We start from the raw sequence: 18390 nt of genomic DNA, 5'->3' as shown, positions 1-18390 counted from the left end.
AGCCCAGACCCCCTAGAGAGAGTAGAGCCCAGACCCCCTAGAGAGAGTAGAGCCCAGACCCGCTAGAGAGAGTAGAGCCCAGACCCCCTAGAGAGAGTAGAGCCCAGACCCCCTAGAGAGAGTGGACCCCAGACCCCCTAGAGAGAGTAGAGCCCAGACCCCCTAGAGAGAGTGGAGCCCAGACCCCCTAGAGAGAGTGGAGCCCAGACCCCCTAGAGAGAGTAGAGCCCAGACCCCCTAGAGAGAGTAGAGCCCAGACCCCCTAGAGAGAGTGGAGCCCAGACCCCCTAGAGAGAGTGGAGCCCAGACCCCCTAGAGAGAGTAGAGCCCAGACCCCCTAGAGAGAGTAGAGCCCAGACCCCCTAGAGAGAGTAGAGCCCAGACCCCCTAGAGAGAGTAGAGCCCAGACCCCCTAGAGAGAGTGGAGCCCAGACCCCCTAGAGAGAGTGGAGCCCAGACCCCCTAGAGAGAGTAGAGCCCAGACCCCCTAGAGAGAGTGGAGCCCAGACCCCCTAGAGAGAGTGGAGCCCAGACCCCCTAGAGAGAGTGGAGCCCAGACCCCCTAGAGAGAGTAGAGCCCAGACCCCCTAGAGAGAGTAGAGCCCAGACCCCCTAGAGAGAGTGGAGCCCAGACCCCCTAGAGAGAGTAGAGCCCAGACCCCCTAGAGAGAGTAGAGCCCAGACCCCCTAGAGAGAGTAGAGCCCAGACCCCCTAGAGAGAGTAGAGCCCAGACCCCCTAGAGAGAGTGGAGCCCAGACCCCCTAGAGAGAGTAGAGCCCAGACCCCCTAGAGAGAGTAGAGCCCAGACCCCCTAGAGAGAGTGGAGCCCAGACCCCCTAGAGAGAGTAGAGCCCAGACCCCCTAGAGAGAGTAGAGCCCAGACCCCCTAGAGAGAGTAGAGCCCAGACCCCCTAGAGAGAGTAGAGCCCAGACCCCCTAGAGAGAGTAGGAGCCCAGACCCCCTAGAGAGAGTAGAGCCCAGACCCCCTAGAGAGAGTAGAGCCCAGACCCCCTAGAGAGAGTAGAGCCCAGACCCCCTAGAGAGAGTGGAGCCCAGACCCGCCTAGAGAGAGTAGAGCCCAGACCCCCTAGAGAGAGTAGAGCCCAGACCCCCTAGAGAGAGTGGAGCCCAGACCCCCTAGAGAGAGTAGAGCCCAGACCCCCTAGAGAGAGTAGAGCCCAGACCCCCTAGAGAGAGTAGAGCCCAGACCCCCTAGAGAGAGTGGAGCCCAGACCCCCTAGAGAGAGTAGAGCCCAGACCCCCTAGAGAGAGTAGAGCCCAGACCCCCTAGAGAGAGTGGAGCCCAGACCCCCTAGAGAGAGTAGAGCCCAGACCCCCTAGAGAGAGTAGAGCCCAGACCCCCTAGAGAGAGTAGAGCCCAGACCCCCTAGAGAGAGTAGAGCCAGACCCCCTAGAGAGAGTGAGCCCAGACCCCCTAGAGAGAGTAGAGCCCAGACCCCCTAGAGAGAGTAGAGCCCAGACCCCCTAGAGAGAGTGGAGCCCAGACCCGCTAGAGAGAGTAGAGCCCAGACCCCCTAGAGAGAGTAGAGCCCAGACCCCCTAGAGAGAGTAGAGCCCAGACCCCCTAGAGAGAGTGGAGCCCAGACCCGCTAGAGAGAGTAGAGCCCAGACCCCCTAGAGAGAGTAGAGCCCAGACCCCCTAGAGAGAGTGGAGCCCAGACCCCCTAGAGAGAGTAGAGCCCAGACCCCCTAGAGAGAGTGGAGCCCAGACCCCCTAGAGAGAGTGGAGCCCAGACCCCCTAGAGAGAGTGGAGCCCAGACCCCCTAGAGAGAGTGGAGCCCAGACCCCCTAGAGAGAGTGGAGCCCAGACCCCCTAGAGAGAGTGGAGCCCAGACCCCCTAGAGAGAGTAGAGCCCAGACCCCCTAGAGAGAGTAGAGCCCAGACCCCCTAGAGAGAGTAGAGCCCAGACCCCCTAGAGAGAGTGGAGCCCAGACCCCCTAGAGAGAGTGGAGCCCAGACCCCCTAGAGAGAGTAGAGCCCAGACCCCCTAGAGAGAGTAGAGCCCAGACCCCCTAGAGAGAGTGGAGCCCAGACCCCCTAGAGAGAGTAGAGCCCAGACCCCCTAGAGAGAGTAGAGCCCAGACCCCCTAGAGAGAGTGGAGCCCAGACCCGCTAGAGAGAGTAGAGCCCAGACCCCCTAGAGAGAGTAGAGCCCAGACCCCCTAGAGAGAGTAGAGCCCAGACCCCCTAGAGAGAGTGGAGCCCAGACCCCCTAGAGAGAGTAGAGCCCAGACCCCCTAGAGAGAGTAGAGCCCAGACCCCCTAGAGAGAGTGGAGCCCAGACCCCCTAGAGAGAGTAGAGCCCAGACCCCCTAGAGAGAGTAGAGCCCAGACCCCCTAGAGAGAGTGGAGCCCAGACCCCCTAGAGAGAGTGGAGCCCAGACCCCCTAGAGAGAGTAGGAGCCCAGACCCCCTAGAGAGAGTGGAGCCCAGACCCCCTAGAGAGAGTGGAGCCCAGACCCCCTAAAGAGAGTAGAGCCCAGACCCCCTAGAGAGAGTAGAGCCCAGACCCCCTAGAGAGAGTAGAGCCCAGACCCCCTAGAGAGAGTGGAGCCCAGACCCCCTAGAGAGAGTAGAGCCCAGACCCCCTAGAGAGAGTAGAGCCCAGACCCCCTAGAGAGAGTGGAGCCCAGACCCCCTAGAGAGAGTAGAGCCCAGACCCCCTAGAGAGAGTAGAGCCCAGACCCCCTAGAGAGAGTAGAGCCCAGACCCCCTAGAAGAGAGTAGAGCCCAGACCCCCTAGAGAGAGTGGAGCCCAGACCCCCTAGAGAGAGTAGAGCCCAGACCCCCTAGAGAGAGTAGAGCCCAGACCCCCTAGAGAGAGTAGAGCCCAGACCCCCTAGAGAGAGTGGAGCCCAGACCCCCTAGAGAGAGTAGAGCCCAGACCCCCTAGAGAGAGTAGAGCCCAGACCCCCTAGAGAGAGTAGGAGCCCAGACCCCCTAGAGAGAGTAGAGCCCAGACCCCCTAGAGAGAGTAGAGCCCAGACCCCCTAGAGAGAGTAGAGCCCAGACCCCCTAGAGAGAGTGGAGCCCAGACCCCCTAGAGAGAGTAGAGCCCAGACCCCCTAGAGAGAGTAGAGCCCAGACCCCCTAGAGAGAGTAGAGCCCAGACCCCCTAGAGAGAGTAGAGCCCAGACCCCCTAGAGAGAGTAGAGCCCAGACCCCCTAGAGAGAGTAGAGCCCAGACCCCCTAGAGAGAGTGGAGCCCAGACCCCCTAGAGAGAGTAGAGCCCAGACCCCCTAGAGAGAGTAGAGCCCAGACCCCCTAGAGAGAGTAGAGCCCAGACCCCCTAGAGAGAGTAGAGCCCAGACCCCCTAGAGAGAGTAGAGCCCAGACCCCCTAGAGAGAGTAGAGCCCAGACCCCCTAGAGAGAGTAGAGCCCAGACCCCCTAGAGAGAGTGGAGCCCAGACCCCCTAGAGAGAGTGGAGCCCAGACCCCCCAGAGAGAGTAGGAGCCCAGACCCCCTAGAGAGAGTGGAGCCCAGACCCCCTAGAGAGAGTAGGAGCCCAGACCCCCTAGAGAGAGTGGAGCCCAGACCCCCTAGAGAGAGTGGAGCCCAGACCCCCTAGAGAGAGTGGAGCCCAGACCCCCTAGAGAGAGTGGAGCCCAGACCCCCTAGAGAGAGTAGGAGCCCAGACCCCCTAGAGAGAGTAGAGCCCAGACCCCCTAGAGAGAGTAGAGCCCAGACCCCCTAGAGAGAGTGGAGCCCAGACCCCCTAGAGAGAGTGGAGCCCAGACCCCTAGAGAGAGTAGAGCCAGACCCCCTAGAGAGAGTAGAGCCCAGACCCCCTAGAGAGAGTGGAGCCCAGACCCCCTAGAGAGAGTAGAGCCCAGACCCCCTAGAGAGAGTAGAGCCCAGACCCCCTAGAGAGAGTAGAGCCCAGACCCCCTAGAGAGAGTAGAGCCCAGACCCCCTAGAGAGAGTAGAGCCCAGACCCCCTAGAGAGAGTAGAGCCCAGACCCCCTAGAGAGAGTAGAGCCCAGACCCCCTAGAGAGAGTGGAGCCCAGACCCCCTAGAGAGAGTAGAGCCCAGACCCCCTAGAGAGAGTAGAGCCCAGACCCCCTAGAGAGAGTAGAGCCCAGACCCCCTAGAGAGAGTAGAGCCCAGACCCCCTAGAGAGAGTAGAGCCCAGACCCCCTAGAGAGAGTAGAGCCCAGACCCCCTAGAGAGAGTAGAGCCCAGACCCCCTAGAGAGAGTAGAGCCCAGACCCCCTAGAGAGAGTAGAGCCCAGACCCCCTAGAGAGAGTAGAGCCCAGACCCCCTAGAGAGAGTAGAGCCCAGACCCCCTAGAGAGAGTAGGAGCCCAGACCCCCTAGAGAGAGTAGAGCCCAGACCCCCTAGAGAGAGTGGAGCCCAGACCCCCTAGAGAGAGTGGAGCCCAGACCCCCTAGAGAGAGTAGAGCCCAGACCCCCTAGAGAGAGTAGAGCCCAGACCCCCTAGAGAGAGTAGGAGCCCAGACCCCCTAGAGAGAGTAGAGCCCAGACCCCCTAGAGAGAGTGGAGCCCAGACCCCCCAGAGAGAGTAGGAGCCCAGACCCCCTAGAGAGAGTAGAGCCCAGACCCCCTAGAGAGAGTAGAGCCCAGACCCCCTAGAGAGAGTAGAGCCCAGACCCCCTAGAGAGAGTAGAGCCCAGACCCCCTAGAGAGAGTAGAGCCCAGACCCCCTAGAGAGAGTAGAGCCCAGACCCCCTAGAGAGAGTGGAGCCCAGACCCCCTAGAGAGAGTGGAGCCCAGACCCCCTAGAGAGAGTAGAGCCCAGACCCCCTAGAGAGAGTAGGAGCCCAGACCCCCTAGAGAGAGTGGAGCCCAGACCCCCTAGAGAGAGTAGAGCCCAGACCCCCTAGAGAGAGTAGAGCCCAGACCCCCTAGAGAGAGTGGAGCCCAGACCCCCTAGAGAGAGTAGAGCCCAGACCCCCTAGAGAGAGTAGAGCCCAGACCCCCTAGAGAGAGTGGAGCCCAGACCCCCTAGAGAGAGTAGGAGCCCAGACCCCCTAGAGAGAGTAGAGCCCAGACCCCCTAGAGAGAGTGGAGCCCAGACCCCCTAGAGAGAGTAGAGCCCAGACCCCCTAGAGAGAGTAGAGCCCAGACCCCCTAGAGAGAGTGGAGCCCAGACCCCCTAGAGAGAGTAGAGCCCAGACCCCCTAGAGAGAGTAGAGCCCAGACCCCCTAGAGAGAGTGGAGCCCAGACCCCCTAGAGAGAGTAGAGCCCAGACCCCCTAGAGAGAGTAGAGCCCAGACCCCCTAGAGAGAGTAGGAGCCCAGACCCCCTAGAGAGAGTAGAGCCCAGACCCCCTAGAGAGAGTAGAGCCCAGACCCCCTAGAGAGAGTGGAGCCCAGACCCCCTAGAGAGAGTAGAGCCCAGACCCCCTAGAGAGAGTAGAGCCCAGACCCCCTAGAGAGAGTAGAGCCCAGACCCCCTAGAGAGAGTAGGAGCCCAGACCCCCTAGAGAGAGTGGAGCCCAGACCCCCTAGAGAGAGTAGAGCCCAGACCCCCTAGAGAGAGTAGGAGCCCAGACCCCCTAGAGAGAGTAGGAGCCCAGACCCCCTAGAGAGAGTAGAGCCCAGACCCCCTAGAGAGAGTAGAGCCCAGACCCCCCTAGAGAGAGTAGAGCCCAGACCCCCTAGAGAGAGTAGAGCCCAGACCCCCTAGAGAGAGTAGAGCCCAGACCCCCTAGAGAGAGTGGAGCCTAGACCCCCTAGAGAGAGTGGATCCCAGACCCCCTAGAGAGAGTAGAGCCCATACCCCCTAGAGAGAGTAGAGCCCAGACCCCCTAGAGAGAGTGGAGCCCAGACCCCCTAGAGAGAGTGGAGCCCAGACCCCCTAGAGAGAGTGGAGCCCAGACCCCCTAGAGAGAGTGGAGCCCAGACCCCCTAGAGAGAGTGGAGCCCAGACCCCCTAGAGAGAGTGGAGCCCAGACCCCCTAGAGAGAGTGGAGCCCAGACCCCCTAGAGAGAGTAGAGCCCAGACCCCCTAGAGAGAGTAGAGCCCAGACCCCCTAGAGAGAGTAGAGCCCAGACCCCCTAGAGAGAGTGGAGCCCAGACCCCCTAGAGAGAGTGGAGCCCAGACCCCCTAGAGAGAGTAGAGCCCAGACCCCCTAGAGAGAGTAGAGCCCAGACCCCCTAGAGAGAGTAGAGCCCAGACCCCCTAGAGAGAGTAGAGCCCAGACCCCCTAGAGAGAGTGGAGCCCAGACCCCCTAGAGAGAGTAGAGCCCAGACCCCCTAGAGAGAGTAGAGCCCAGACCCCCTAGAGAGAGTAGAGCCCAGACCCCCTAGAGAGAGTGGAGCCCAGACCCCCTAGAGAGAGTGGAGCCCAGACCCCCTAGAGAGAGTGGAGCCCAGACCCCCTAGAGAGAGTAGAGCCCAGACCCCCTAGAGAGAGTAGAGCCCAGACCCCCTAGAGAGAGTAGAGCCCGGACCCCCTAGAGAGAGTAGAGCCCGGACCCCCTAGAGAGAGTAGAGCCCAGACCCCCTAGAGAGAGTAGAGCCCAGACCCCCTAGAGAGAGTAGAGCCCAGACCCCCTAGAGAGAGTAGAGCCCAGACCCCCTAGAGAGAGTAGAGCCCAGACCCCCTAGAGAGAGTAGAGCCCAGACCCCCTAGAGAGAGTAGAGCCCAGACCCCCTAGAGAGAGTAGAGCCCAGACCCCCCTAGAGAGAGTGGAGCCCAGACCCCCTAGAGAGAGTAGAGCCCAGACCCCCTAGAGAGAGTAGAGCCCAGACCCCCTAGAGAGAGTAGAGCCCAGACCCCCTAGAGAGAGTAGAGCCCAGACCCCCTAGAGAGAGTAGAGCCCAGACCCTCTAGAGAGAGTAGAGCCCAGACCCCCTAGAGAGAGTAGAGCCCAGACCCCCTAGAGAGAGTAGAGCCCAGACCCCCTAGAGAGAGTAGAGCCCAGACCCCCTAGAGAGAGTAGAGCCCAGACCCCCTAGAGAGAGTAGAGGCCAGACCCCCTAGAGAGAGTAGAGGCCAGACCCCCTAGAGAGAGTAGAGGCCAGACCACCTAGAGAGAGTAGAGCCCAGACCCCCTAGAGAGAGTAGAGCCCAGACCCCCTAGAGAGAGTAGAGCCCAGACCCCCTAGAGAGAGTAGGAGCCCAGACCCCCTAGAGAGAGTAGAGCCCAGACCCCCTAGAGAGAGTAGAGCCCAGACCCCCTAGAGAGAGTAGAGCCCAGACCCCCTAGAGAGAGTGGAGCCCAGACCCCCTAGAGAGAGTAGGAGCCCAGACCCCCTAGAGAGAGTAGAGCCCAGACCCCCTAGAGAGAGTAGAGCCCAGACCCCCTAGAGAGAGTAGAGCCCAGACCCCCTAGAGAGAGTAGAGCCCAGACCCCCTAGAGAGAGTAGAGCCCAGACCCCCTAGAGAGAGTAGAGCCCAGACCCCCTAGAGAGAGTAGAGCCCAGACCCCCTAGAGAGAGTAGAGCCCAGACCCCCTAGAGAGAGTAGAGCCCAGACCCCCTAGAGAGAGTAGAGCCCAGACCCCCTAGAGAGAGTAGAGCCCAGACCCCTAGAGAGAGTAGAGCCCAGACCCCCTAGAGAGAGTAGAGCCCAGACCCCCTAGAGAGAGTAGAGCCCAGACCCCCTAGAGAGAGTAGAGCCCAGACCCCCTAGAGAGAGTGGAGACCAGACCCCCTAGAGAGAGTGGAGACCAGACCCCCTAGAGAGAGTGGAGCCCAGACCCCCTAGAGAGAGTGGAGCCCAGACCCCCTAGAGAGAGTAGAGCCCAGACCCCCTAGAGAGAGTGGAGCCCAGACCCCCTTGAGAGAGTAGAGCCCAGACCCCCTAGAGAGAGTAGAGCCCAGACCCCCTAGAGAGAGTGGAGCCCAGACCCCCTAGAGAGAGTAGAGCCCAGACCCCCTAGAGAGAGTGGAGCCCAGACCCCCTAGAGAGAGTAGAGCCCAGACCCCCTAGAGAGAGTAGAGCCCAGACCCCCTAGAGAGAGTAGAGCCCAGACCCCCTAGAGAGAGTAGAGCCCAGACCCCCTAGAGAGAGTGGAGCCCAGACCCCCTAGAGAGAGTAGAGCCCAGACCCCCTAGAGAGAGTAGAGCCCAGACCCCCTAGAGAGAGTGGAGCCCAGACCCCCTAGAGAGAGTAGAGCCCAGACCCCCTAGAGAGAGTAGAGCCCAGACCCCCTAGAGAGAGTGGAGCCCAGACCCCCTAGAGAGAGTGGAGCCCAGACCCCCTAGAGAGAGTGGAGCCCAGACCCCCTAGAGAGAGTAGAGCCCAGACCCCCTAGAGAGAGTAGAGCCCAGACCCCCTAGAGAGAGTAGAGCCCAGACCCCCTAGAGAGAGTAGAGCCCAGACCCCCTAGAGAGAGTGGAGCCCAGAGATGGTAGACAGCCCTGTTGGAATGGCTCATTAAAATGAGGACATAAAAGCCCACAGGATTAAAGTACACAGAGACAGAGTTGGTTGGTTGGCTTCATACCGTAGTTGGCTAATACATATCAGAGTGGGAGTCGATTGCCTGATGAGCAACCACAGAGGGAGAGTTAATTGGATAATTAATATCAGGATGAGAAATTATTGGCTAATGAGCAGAAAAAGCAGGAGCTAATTGCCCACCTAACCAACACGGAGGGCAAGTTGAGTAAATTCCAGTATGCTATAGAATATATTCCACAAGAAACTTACGGGAACAGTTCACCTCAGACGGGTAGGCTATGGGACATTACTGTACGTCCAGTACAGTCATACAGGCATTAGGGAATGGATGCCTTAGTCATAGACATGAAATGATACGCTCTACATGCTGTATGGACACATACTGTGTAAAAATATGGTACCCAGACATACTGCACGGTAGAACACACATCTCATTTCCTTACATTTCACTTGCAGCAGCACACACATGTTACTAATCAGACACATGTTACTAATCAGACACATGTTACTAATCAGACACTAAAGTGACATGCCCAAAAGAGGAAGTGACCAGTCATAATAACACAGCCACCTTCCCATAAATCCACACAATTCCTTTTCTCTGAGGACCGCATACCCACATAAACCAGGATATGTATATGGTGTAACATAGGGACCTACTAATTATATAGGTGTACACTGAGTGGACTAAACATTAAGAACAACTGCTCCTTCCATGACACAGACTGACCAGGTGAATCTAGGTGAAAGCTATGATCCCTTATTGATGTCACTTGTTAAAACCACTTCAATCAGTGTAGACGAAGGGGAGGAGACACGTTAAAGAAGGATTTTTAAGCCTTAAGACAGTTGATTGTGTATGTGTAATATTCAGAGAGTGAATGGGAAAGACAAAATATTTAAGTGCCTTTGAACAGGGTATGGTAGTAGGTGCCAGACGCACTGGTTTGTGTCAAGAACTGCAAGAACTGGGTTTTTCACGTTCAACAGTTTCCCGTGTTCATCAAGAATGGTCAACCACCCAAAAGACATCCAGAAAACTTGACAACTGTGGAAAGCATTGGAGTCAACATGAACCAGCATCCCTATGGAACGCTTCGACACCTTGTAGAGTCCATGCCCTGACAAATTGAGGATGTTCTGAGAGCAAAACGGATGGGGAGGTGCAACTCAATATTAGGAAGATGTTCTGAATGTTTTGTACACTCAGTGTATATAGATACTGCATGGAATTAAATAAATAATGTCAATATAAGTCAGTTATGTTACCCTAAATGATACAGTCAGTACCGTTACCCTAAATGATACAGTCAGTACCGTTACCCTAAATGATACAATCAGTACCGTTAACCTAAATGATACAGTCAGTACCGTTACCCTAAATGATACAGTCAGTACCTTTACCCTAAATGATACAGTCAGTACCGTTACCCTAAATGATACAGTCAGTACCGTTACCCTAAATGATACAGTCAGTACCGTTACCCTAAATGATACAGTCAGTACCGTTACCCTAAATGATACAGTCAGCACCGTTACCCTAAATGATACAGTCAGTACCGTTACCCTAAATGATACAGTCAGTACCGTTACCCTAAATGATACAGTCAGTACCGTTACCCTAAATGATACAGTCAGTCCCGTTACCCTAAATGATACAGTCAGTACCGTTACCCTAAATGATAGAGTCAGTACCGTTACCCTAAATGATACAGTCAGTAACATTACCCTAAATCAGTGGTTCCCAAACTTTTTATAGTCCCGTACCCCTTCAAACATTCAACCTCCAGCTGTGTACCCCCTCTAGCACCAGGGTCATCACACTCTCAAATGTTGTTATTTGCCATCATTGTAAGCCTGCCACACACACACTATACGATACATTTATTAAACATAAGAATGAGTGTGAGTTTGTCACAACCCGGCTCGTGGGAAGTGACAAAGAGCTCATAGGACCAGGGCACAAATAATAATAATAATCAATAATTTTGCTCTTTATTTAGCCATCTTACATATAAAACCTTATTTGTTCATTAAAAATTGTGAATAACTCACCACAGGTTAATGAGAAGGTTGTGCTTGAAAGGATGCACATAACTCTGCAATGTTGGGTTGTATTGGAGAGTCTCAGTCTTAAATCATTTTCCACACACAGTCTGTGCCTGTATTTAGTTTTCATGCTAGTGAGGGCCGAGAATCCACTCTCACATAGGAACGTGGTTGCAAAGGGCATCAGAGTCTTAACAGCGTGATTTGCCAAGGCAGAATACTCTGAGCGCAGCCCAATCCAGAAATCTGGCAGTGGCTTCTGATTAAATTCAATTTTCACAGAACCGCTTGTTGTAATTTGGATGAGGCTCTCGGTAAGTGGACTGGAGGCAGGGCATGAAAGGGATAACGAATCCAGTTGTTTGTGTCATCCGTCTCGGGAAAGTAATTGCACCAACTCACTCAGGTGCTTCGCTATATCACATTTGACATTGTCTATAAGCTTGAGTTCATTTGCACACAAATAAATCATACAATGATGGAAAGACCTGTGTGTTGTCCTTGTTAATGAAGACAGAGAAGAGCTCCAACCTCTTAATCATAGCCTCAATTTTGTCCCGCACATTGAATATAGTTGCGGAGAGTCCCTGTAATCCTAGATTCAGATCATTCAGGCGAGAAAAAACATCACCCAGGTAGGCCAGTCGTGTGAGAAACTCGTCATCATGCAAGCGGTCAGACAAGTGAAAATTATAGTCGGTAGAGAAAACTTTAAGCTCGTCTCTCAATTCAAAAAAACGTGTCAATACTTTGCCCCTTGACAACCAGCGCACTTCTGTATGTTGTAAAAGCGTTACATGGTCGCTGCCCATATCATTGCATAGTGCAGAAAATACACGAGAGTTCAGGGGCCTTGCTTTAACAAAGTTAACCATTTTCACTGTAGTGTCCCAAAACATCTTTCAAGCTGTCAGGCATTCCCTTGGCAGAAAGAGCCTCTCGGTGGATGCTGCAGTGTACCCAAGTGGCGTCGGGAGCAACTGCTTGCACACGCGTTACCATTCCACTATGTCTCCCTGTCTTGGCTTTTGCGCCATCAGTACAGATACCAACACATTTTGATCACCAAAGTCCATTTGCTGTCACAAAGCTGTCCAGTACTTTAAAAATCTCCTCTCCTGTTGTCCTGGTTTCCAGTGGTTTGCAGAAGAGGATGTCTTCTTTAATTGACCTCCCATAAACGTAACGGACAATTACCTGGAGCTGTGCCAAGCCTGCCACGTCTGTTGACCTATCCATATTTTCTACAGAATTCACTGGCTTGTATGCGAAGCAGTAATTGTTTCAAAATATCTCCTGCCATGTCCATGATGCGTCGTGAAACAGTGTTGTTTGATGAAGGCATTGTCTGTATAGTTTTTTGGGCATTTTCCCCCAGTATTGTCCCAGCCATATCTGCGGTAGCAGGAAGAATTAAGTCCTCCACAATAGTATGGGGCTTGCCTGTCCTAGCCACTCAGTAGCTCACCATATAATACTCTTCTAGCCCCTTCTTATTAATGTTGCCTGTCCTAGCCACTCGGTAGCTCACCATATAAGACTCTTCTAGACCCTTCTTATTAATGTTGCCTGTCCAAGCCACTCAGTAGCTCACCATATAAGATGCTTCTAGCCCCTTCTTATTAATGTTGCCTGTCCTAGCCACTCAGTAGCTCACCATATAAGACTCTTATAGCCCCTTCTTATTAATGGTATCTGTCCTAGCCACCGGTAGCTCACCATATAAGACGCTTCTATCCCCTTCTTATTAATGTTGCCTGTCCTAGCCACTCGGTAGCTCACCATATAAGACTCTTCTAGCCCCTTCTTATTAATGTTGCCTGTCCTAGCCACTCGGTAGCTCACCATATAAGACTCTTCTAGCCCCTTCTTATTAATGTTGCCTGTCCTAGCCACTCGGTAGCTCACCATATAAGACTCTTCTAGCCCCTTCTTATTAATGTTGCCTGTCCTAGCCACTCTGTAGCTCACCATATAAGACTCTTCTAGCCCCTTCTTATTAATGTTGCCTGTCCTAGCCACTCGGTAGCTCACCATATAAGACTCTTCTAGCCCCTTCTTATTAATGTTGCCTGTCCTAGCCACTCGGTAGCTCACCATATAAGACTCTTCTAGTCCCTTCTTATTAATGACTCTTCTAGCCCCTTCTTATTAATGTTGCCTGTCCTAGCCACTCGGTAACTCACCATATAAGACTCTTCTAGCCCCTTCTTATTAATGTTGCCTGTCCTAGCCACTCTGTAGCTCACCATATAAGACTCTTCTAGCCCCTTCTTATTAATGTTGCCTGTCCTAGCCACTCGGTAGCTCACCATATAAGACTCTTCTAGCCCCTTCTTATTAATGTTGCCTGTCCTAGCCACTCGGTAGCTCACCAGATAAGACTCTTCTAGCCCCTTCTTATTAATGGTATCTGTCCTAGCCACTCTGTAGCTCACCATATAAGACTCTTCTAGCCCCTTCTTATTAATGTTGCCTGTCCTAGCCACTCAGTAACTCACCATATAAGACACTTCTATCCCTTCTTATTAATGTTGCCTGTCCTAGCCACTCAGTAGCTCACCATATAAGACTCTTCTAGTCCCTTCTTATTAATGTTGCCTGTCCTAGCCACTCAGTAGCTCACCATATAAGACTCTTCTAGCCCCTTCTTATTAATGTTGCCTGTCCTAGCCACTCAGTAGCTCACCATATAGACTCTTCTATCTCCTTCTTATTAATGGTATCTGTTGCTTTTATACATGTCTTACTACTCAAAAGCCATCTTTATTCTCGCTCAAAAAACTCCTGTGGCTTATTTTTCAAATTGGCATGTTTTGTTTCTAAATGTCTGCGCAAGAGTGAAGGTTTCATCGAGTTGTGAGACAGTACTTTTGCACATATAACACACTGTGGCTGAGGAAAGGCACTACTCCCAATATAAGAGAACCCCAAATCAATGTAGTTCTCATCATATTTGCACCTCTTCGATGGTCCAAAGTCCCATTCTGTTGTTCGGTGCTTTCCTGGATAAGGGGGCAGTAGCTCTTCGGGTGAATCAGATTCACAACTGTCAGTGTCCATGCTAGCTGGGCTAACATAAATGTAGAATTACTGATGCTAGCATTGGATGTGCTCATGGAAGTAGAACGACTTGTGTTGTCGACAGGTGCAGGTATAGTACTGCTGGTAGTAGCAGTACTACCAGTAGAGCTGGTATGTGTCTCTATGGACGCGGGCCTTACTTTTTTTAACCATTTATACATTTTTGCGCAAACGGAAATGAGCAGCAGCTATGTTTGGTTACATATGGACCGTTAGTGGAATTCCTGCGAGAGAGTAACAGTTAATGTGATTGGATGTTAATTCTTTGACTAGGCTACCTGTATTTGACATTGTGTTGTTATTTCGCTAAACACTAGATGGTTCAATTACATTTTTTGGCAGTTAAACGAGGCTACTCAGGTGAGAAAAAATCCTCACCCAAATGTATAGCCCCGTTGGAAAATATAAATGGACTGTTTGAAAATGTGAAGAACATTTTTTTTTTCAAAACAAAAAAATACAAAATAAATATATACAGTGGGGAGAACAAGTATTTGATACACTGCCGATTTTGCAGGTTTTCCTACTTACAAAGCATGTAAAGGTCTGTAATTTTTATCATAGGTACACTTCAACTGTGAGAGACGGAATCTCTCACAGTTGAAGTGTACCTATGAAAATCCAGAAAATCACATTGTATGATTTTTAAGTAATTAATTTGCATTTTATTGCATGACATAAGTATTTGATCACCTACCAACCAGTAAGAATTCCGGCTCTCACAGACCTGTTAGTTTTTCTTTAAGAAGCCCTCCTGTTCTCCACTCATTACCTGTATTAATTGCACCTGTTTGAACTCGTTACCTGTCCACACACCTGTCCACACACTCAATCAAACAGACTCCAACCTCTCCACAATGGCCAAGACCAGAGAGCTGTGTAAGCACATCAGGGATAAAATTGTAGACCTGCACATTGCTGGGATGGGCTACAGGACAATAGGCAAGCAGCTTGGTGAGAAGGCAACAACTGTTGGCGCAATTATTAGAAAATGGAAGAAGTTCAAGATGACGGTCAATCACCCTCGGTCTGGGGCTCCATGCAAGATCTCACCTCGTGGGGCATCAATAATCATGAGGAAGGTGAGGGATCAGCCCAGAACTACACGGCAGGACCTGGTCAATGACCTGAAGAGAGCTGGGACCACAGTCTCAAAGAAAACCATTAGTAACACACTACGCCGTCATGGATTAAAATCCTGCAGCGCACGCAAGGTCCCCCTGCTCAAGCCAGCGCATGTCCAGGCCCGTCTGAAGTTTGCCAATGACCATCTGGATGATCCAGAGGAGGAATGGGAGAAGGTCATGTGGTCTGATGTTACAACAATAGAGCTTTTTGGTCTAAACTCCACTCGCCGTGTTTGGAGGAAGAAGAAGGATGAGTACAACCCCAAGAACACCATCCCAACCATGAAGCATGGAGGTGGAAACATCATTCTTTGGGGATGCTTTTCTGCAAAGGGGACAGGACGACTGCACCGTATTGAGGGGAGGATGGATGGGGCCATGTATCGCGAGATCTTGGCCAACAACCTCCTTCCCTCAGTAAGAGCATTGAAGATGGGTCGTGGCTGGGTCTTCCAGCATGACAACGACCCGAAACACACAGCCAGGGCAACTAAGGAGTGGCTCCGTAAGAAGCATCTCAAGGTCCTGGAGTGGCCTAGCCAGTCTCCAGACCTGAACCCAATAGAAAATCTTTGGAGGGAGTTGAAAGTCCGTATTGCCCAGCGACAGCCCCGAAACCTGAAGAATCTGGAGAAGGTCTGTATGGAGGAGTGGGCCAAAATCCCTGCTGCAGTGTGTGCAAACCTGGTCAAGAACTACAGGAAACGTATGATCTCTGTAATTGCAAACAAAGGTTTCTGTACCAAATATTAAGTTCTGCTTTTCTGATGTATCAAATACTTATGTCATGCAATAAAATGCAAATTAATTACTTAAAAATCATACAATGTGATTTTCTGGATTTTTGTTTTAGATTCCGTCCCTCACAGTTGAAGTGTACCTATGATAAGAATTACAGACCTCTACATGCTTTGTAGGTAGGAAAACCTGCAAAATCGGCAGTGTATCAAATACTTGTTCTCCCCACTGTATATATATATATATTATTTTTTTTGTAAAAATGTGACTATCATTTAGGGCAGGTATTCCCAAACTGGTGTACGCGCAATGTACATAAGTGTACCTATGATAAATTACAGACCTCTACATGCTTTGTAATTAGGAAAACCTGTAAAATCGGCAGTGTATCATTTAGGGGTACCTAAATGATATTCAGTACCATTACCCTAAATGATACAGTCAGTAATATTACCCTAAATGTTAGTCATTAACATTACCCTAAATGATACAGTCAGTAACATTACCCTAATACAGTCAATAGCACTAGCCTAAATACAAGGAAATGTTGGTCAGTACAGTTACCACATACGGCAGGTAGCCTAGTGGTTAGAGCATTGGACTAGTAACCGAAAGGTTGCAAGATCGAATCCCTGAGCTGAACAAGGCAGTTAACCCACTGTTCCTAGGCCATCATTGAAAATAAGAATTTGTTTGTAACTGACTTGCCTAGTTAAATAAAATATTTAAAATACCACCACACAGACATAAATAGGTATACAGTTGTATGGTATACTAAAACAACAACCTATAGAACAAATAAAGACAGTTTGAAGATTGTAGTGAGTCCCTATTGGGACTATTCCATTGGTTCCTGTGTACCAGGCAGAGTAAATCAAGTACAGATTAAGTATTTGTATGTAGTAGGCACTACCTTACATTTTACATTGACATTCTAGTTATTTAGCAGCAGCTCTTATCCAGAAAAACTTACAGGAGCAATTAGGGTTAAGTGCCTTGCTCAAGAGCACCTCGACAGATTTTTCACTTAGTCAGCTCAGGGATTCGAACCAGCGACCTTTCGGTTACTGGCCCAACGCTCTTAACCGCTAGGTTACCTGCCACCATAGACCTTCTAATCATCTACCTTCTCATCATAAACGATGCCTGGGCGTATCTCGGGGGCCTGGTACCCCGGCGTGCCCTCCACCCCCAGTACCCCCTCATGGAAGGACTGGCGCGAGATGCCGTAGTCCGACAGCTTGATATTCACCGGGTCACACACCTAGGATGAGACAAAGAAGGATTATGACAACTTCACACAAACATGCAACTACCGGAAGGGCTAAAACACTTCTGGTTTTCATCCTCTCCTTCTCATCAGGGACTGATTCAGACCTGGGATACCAGGCGAGTGCATTTAACTACCAGGTAAAAACAAAAAAACTGAAGTGTTTCGGCTTTCCAGGACTGGAATTGAACAGCTCAGACATAGTGGCTAGGGGTCGATTTGGAATTCTGCCCTTCATACTAATCACCTACCTCCAGGGACCACACCAGGATGTTGTCTGACTTGAGGTCACAGAAGATGATGTTCTTCCTGTGCAGGTAGACCAGCCCCGCTGCGATCTGATAGGCTGCCTTGAAGGTAAGCATGTGACCCAGGGGCATGTACCTGGAGCCTGATGGGGAGGGGGGGTGGAGTTAAAAGGGCAAGTTTAAAATGTTTTCAGAACTTGTGTGGAGAAGATTCTCAGCATTGGGGATCTCTCTAGCTGTGGATCTCTCTCTCGCGCCATCTCTATCCCTGTCTGCCTGTCTGGTGTGTCAGTCTTTGTCTCTCTCTCCTTCTTCATACCTTTATGTCTGTCCTCCAGCACAATGTTGAGGCTGCCCAGGGGAGCCAGCTGCAGGGCGAAGCAGAGCGGGTGGATACTGATTCCCACCAGGGGCACGATGCACGGGTGCTGCAGGGAGTGGAGCATGCTGGCCTCCTGGCGGAACTCTGAGAAGCTCCGGCACGCGTGCATGGACTGAAGGTGCTTCATCATGGTGTCTGGTGGAGGGACAGGAGTGGGGTGAGGAGAGGGGGTGGGGTGAGGAGAGGAGGAGGGGAGTGGGGTGAGGAGAGGGGGTGGGGTGAGGAGTGTGGGGCCGGGAGAGGAGGAGGGGAGTAGGGTGAGGAGAGGGGGGTGAGGGTCAGGAGAGGAGGAGGGGAGTGGGGTGAGAGAGGGGGTGGGGTGAGGAGTGTGGGGTCGGGAGAGGAGGAGGGGAGTGGGGTGAGGAGAGGGGGGTGGGGTGAGGAGAGGAGAGGAGAGGAGGGGAGTGGGGTCAGGAGAGGGGGTGGGGTGAGGAGTGTGGGGCCGGGAGAGGAGGAGGGGAGTAGGGTGAGGAGAGGGGGGTGAGGGTCAGGAGAGGAGGAGGGAAGTGGGGTGAGAGAGGGGGTGGGGTGAGGAGTGTGGGGCCGGGAGAGGAGGAGGGGAGTAGGGTGAGGAGAGGGGGGTGAGGGTCAGGAGAGGAGGAGGGGAGTGGGGTGAGAGAGGGGGTGGGGTGAGGAGTGTGGGGTCGGGAGAGGAGGAGGGGAGTGGGGTGAGGAGAGGGGGGTGGGGTGAGGAGAGGAGAGGAGGAGGGGAGTGGGGTCAGGAGAGGAGAGGAGGAGATGAGTGGGGTGAGGAGAGGGGGTGGGGTCAGGAGAGGAGAGGGGGGTGTGGGTCAGGAGAGGAGAGGAGGAGGGGAGTGGGGTGAGGAGAGGGGGTGGGGTGGGGTCAGGAGAGGAGAGGAGGAGGGGAGTGGGGTGAGGAGAGGGGGTGGGGTGGGGTCAGGAGAGGAGAGGGGGGTGTGGGTCAGGAGAGGAGGAGGGGAGTGGGGTGAGGAGAGGGGGGTGGGGTGGGGTCAGGAGAGGGGGGTGTGGTCACACATCAAATCACATTTTATTTGTCATATGCGCCAAATTCTTACCAGCCCTTAACCAAATATACAGTTTTAAGAAAAATAAGACTTAAGAAAA

General features: G+C 52.6%; 1 protein-coding gene across 1 annotated transcript in view; it reads right to left on the bottom strand.

Annotated features, from left to right (window-relative positions):
* The window catches only part of lrrk1 (leucine-rich repeat kinase 1), a 183943-nt gene that overhangs the window by 51885 nt on the left and 113668 nt on the right, over positions 1-18390 (bottom strand). The window contains exons 27-29 of the mRNA XM_038996044.1: positions 17242-17439; positions 16926-17065; positions 16531-16668 (exon numbers count right to left, since the gene is read on the bottom strand). Of these exons, the coding sequence (XP_038851972.1) occupies positions 16531-16668; positions 16926-17065; positions 17242-17439 (476 nt within the window). The remainder of the gene's footprint in view (positions 1-16530; positions 16669-16925; positions 17066-17241; positions 17440-18390) is intronic.

The sequence above is a fragment of the Salvelinus namaycush genome, chromosome 1, assembly GCF_016432855.1.
Source record: "Salvelinus namaycush isolate Seneca chromosome 1, SaNama_1.0, whole genome shotgun sequence".
Classification (NCBI taxonomy): Eukaryota; Metazoa; Chordata; class Actinopteri; order Salmoniformes; family Salmonidae; genus Salvelinus; species Salvelinus namaycush.
The sequence above is the reverse complement of the archived record's forward strand: the minus strand, read 5'-3'. Positions and strand labels throughout refer to the sequence as shown.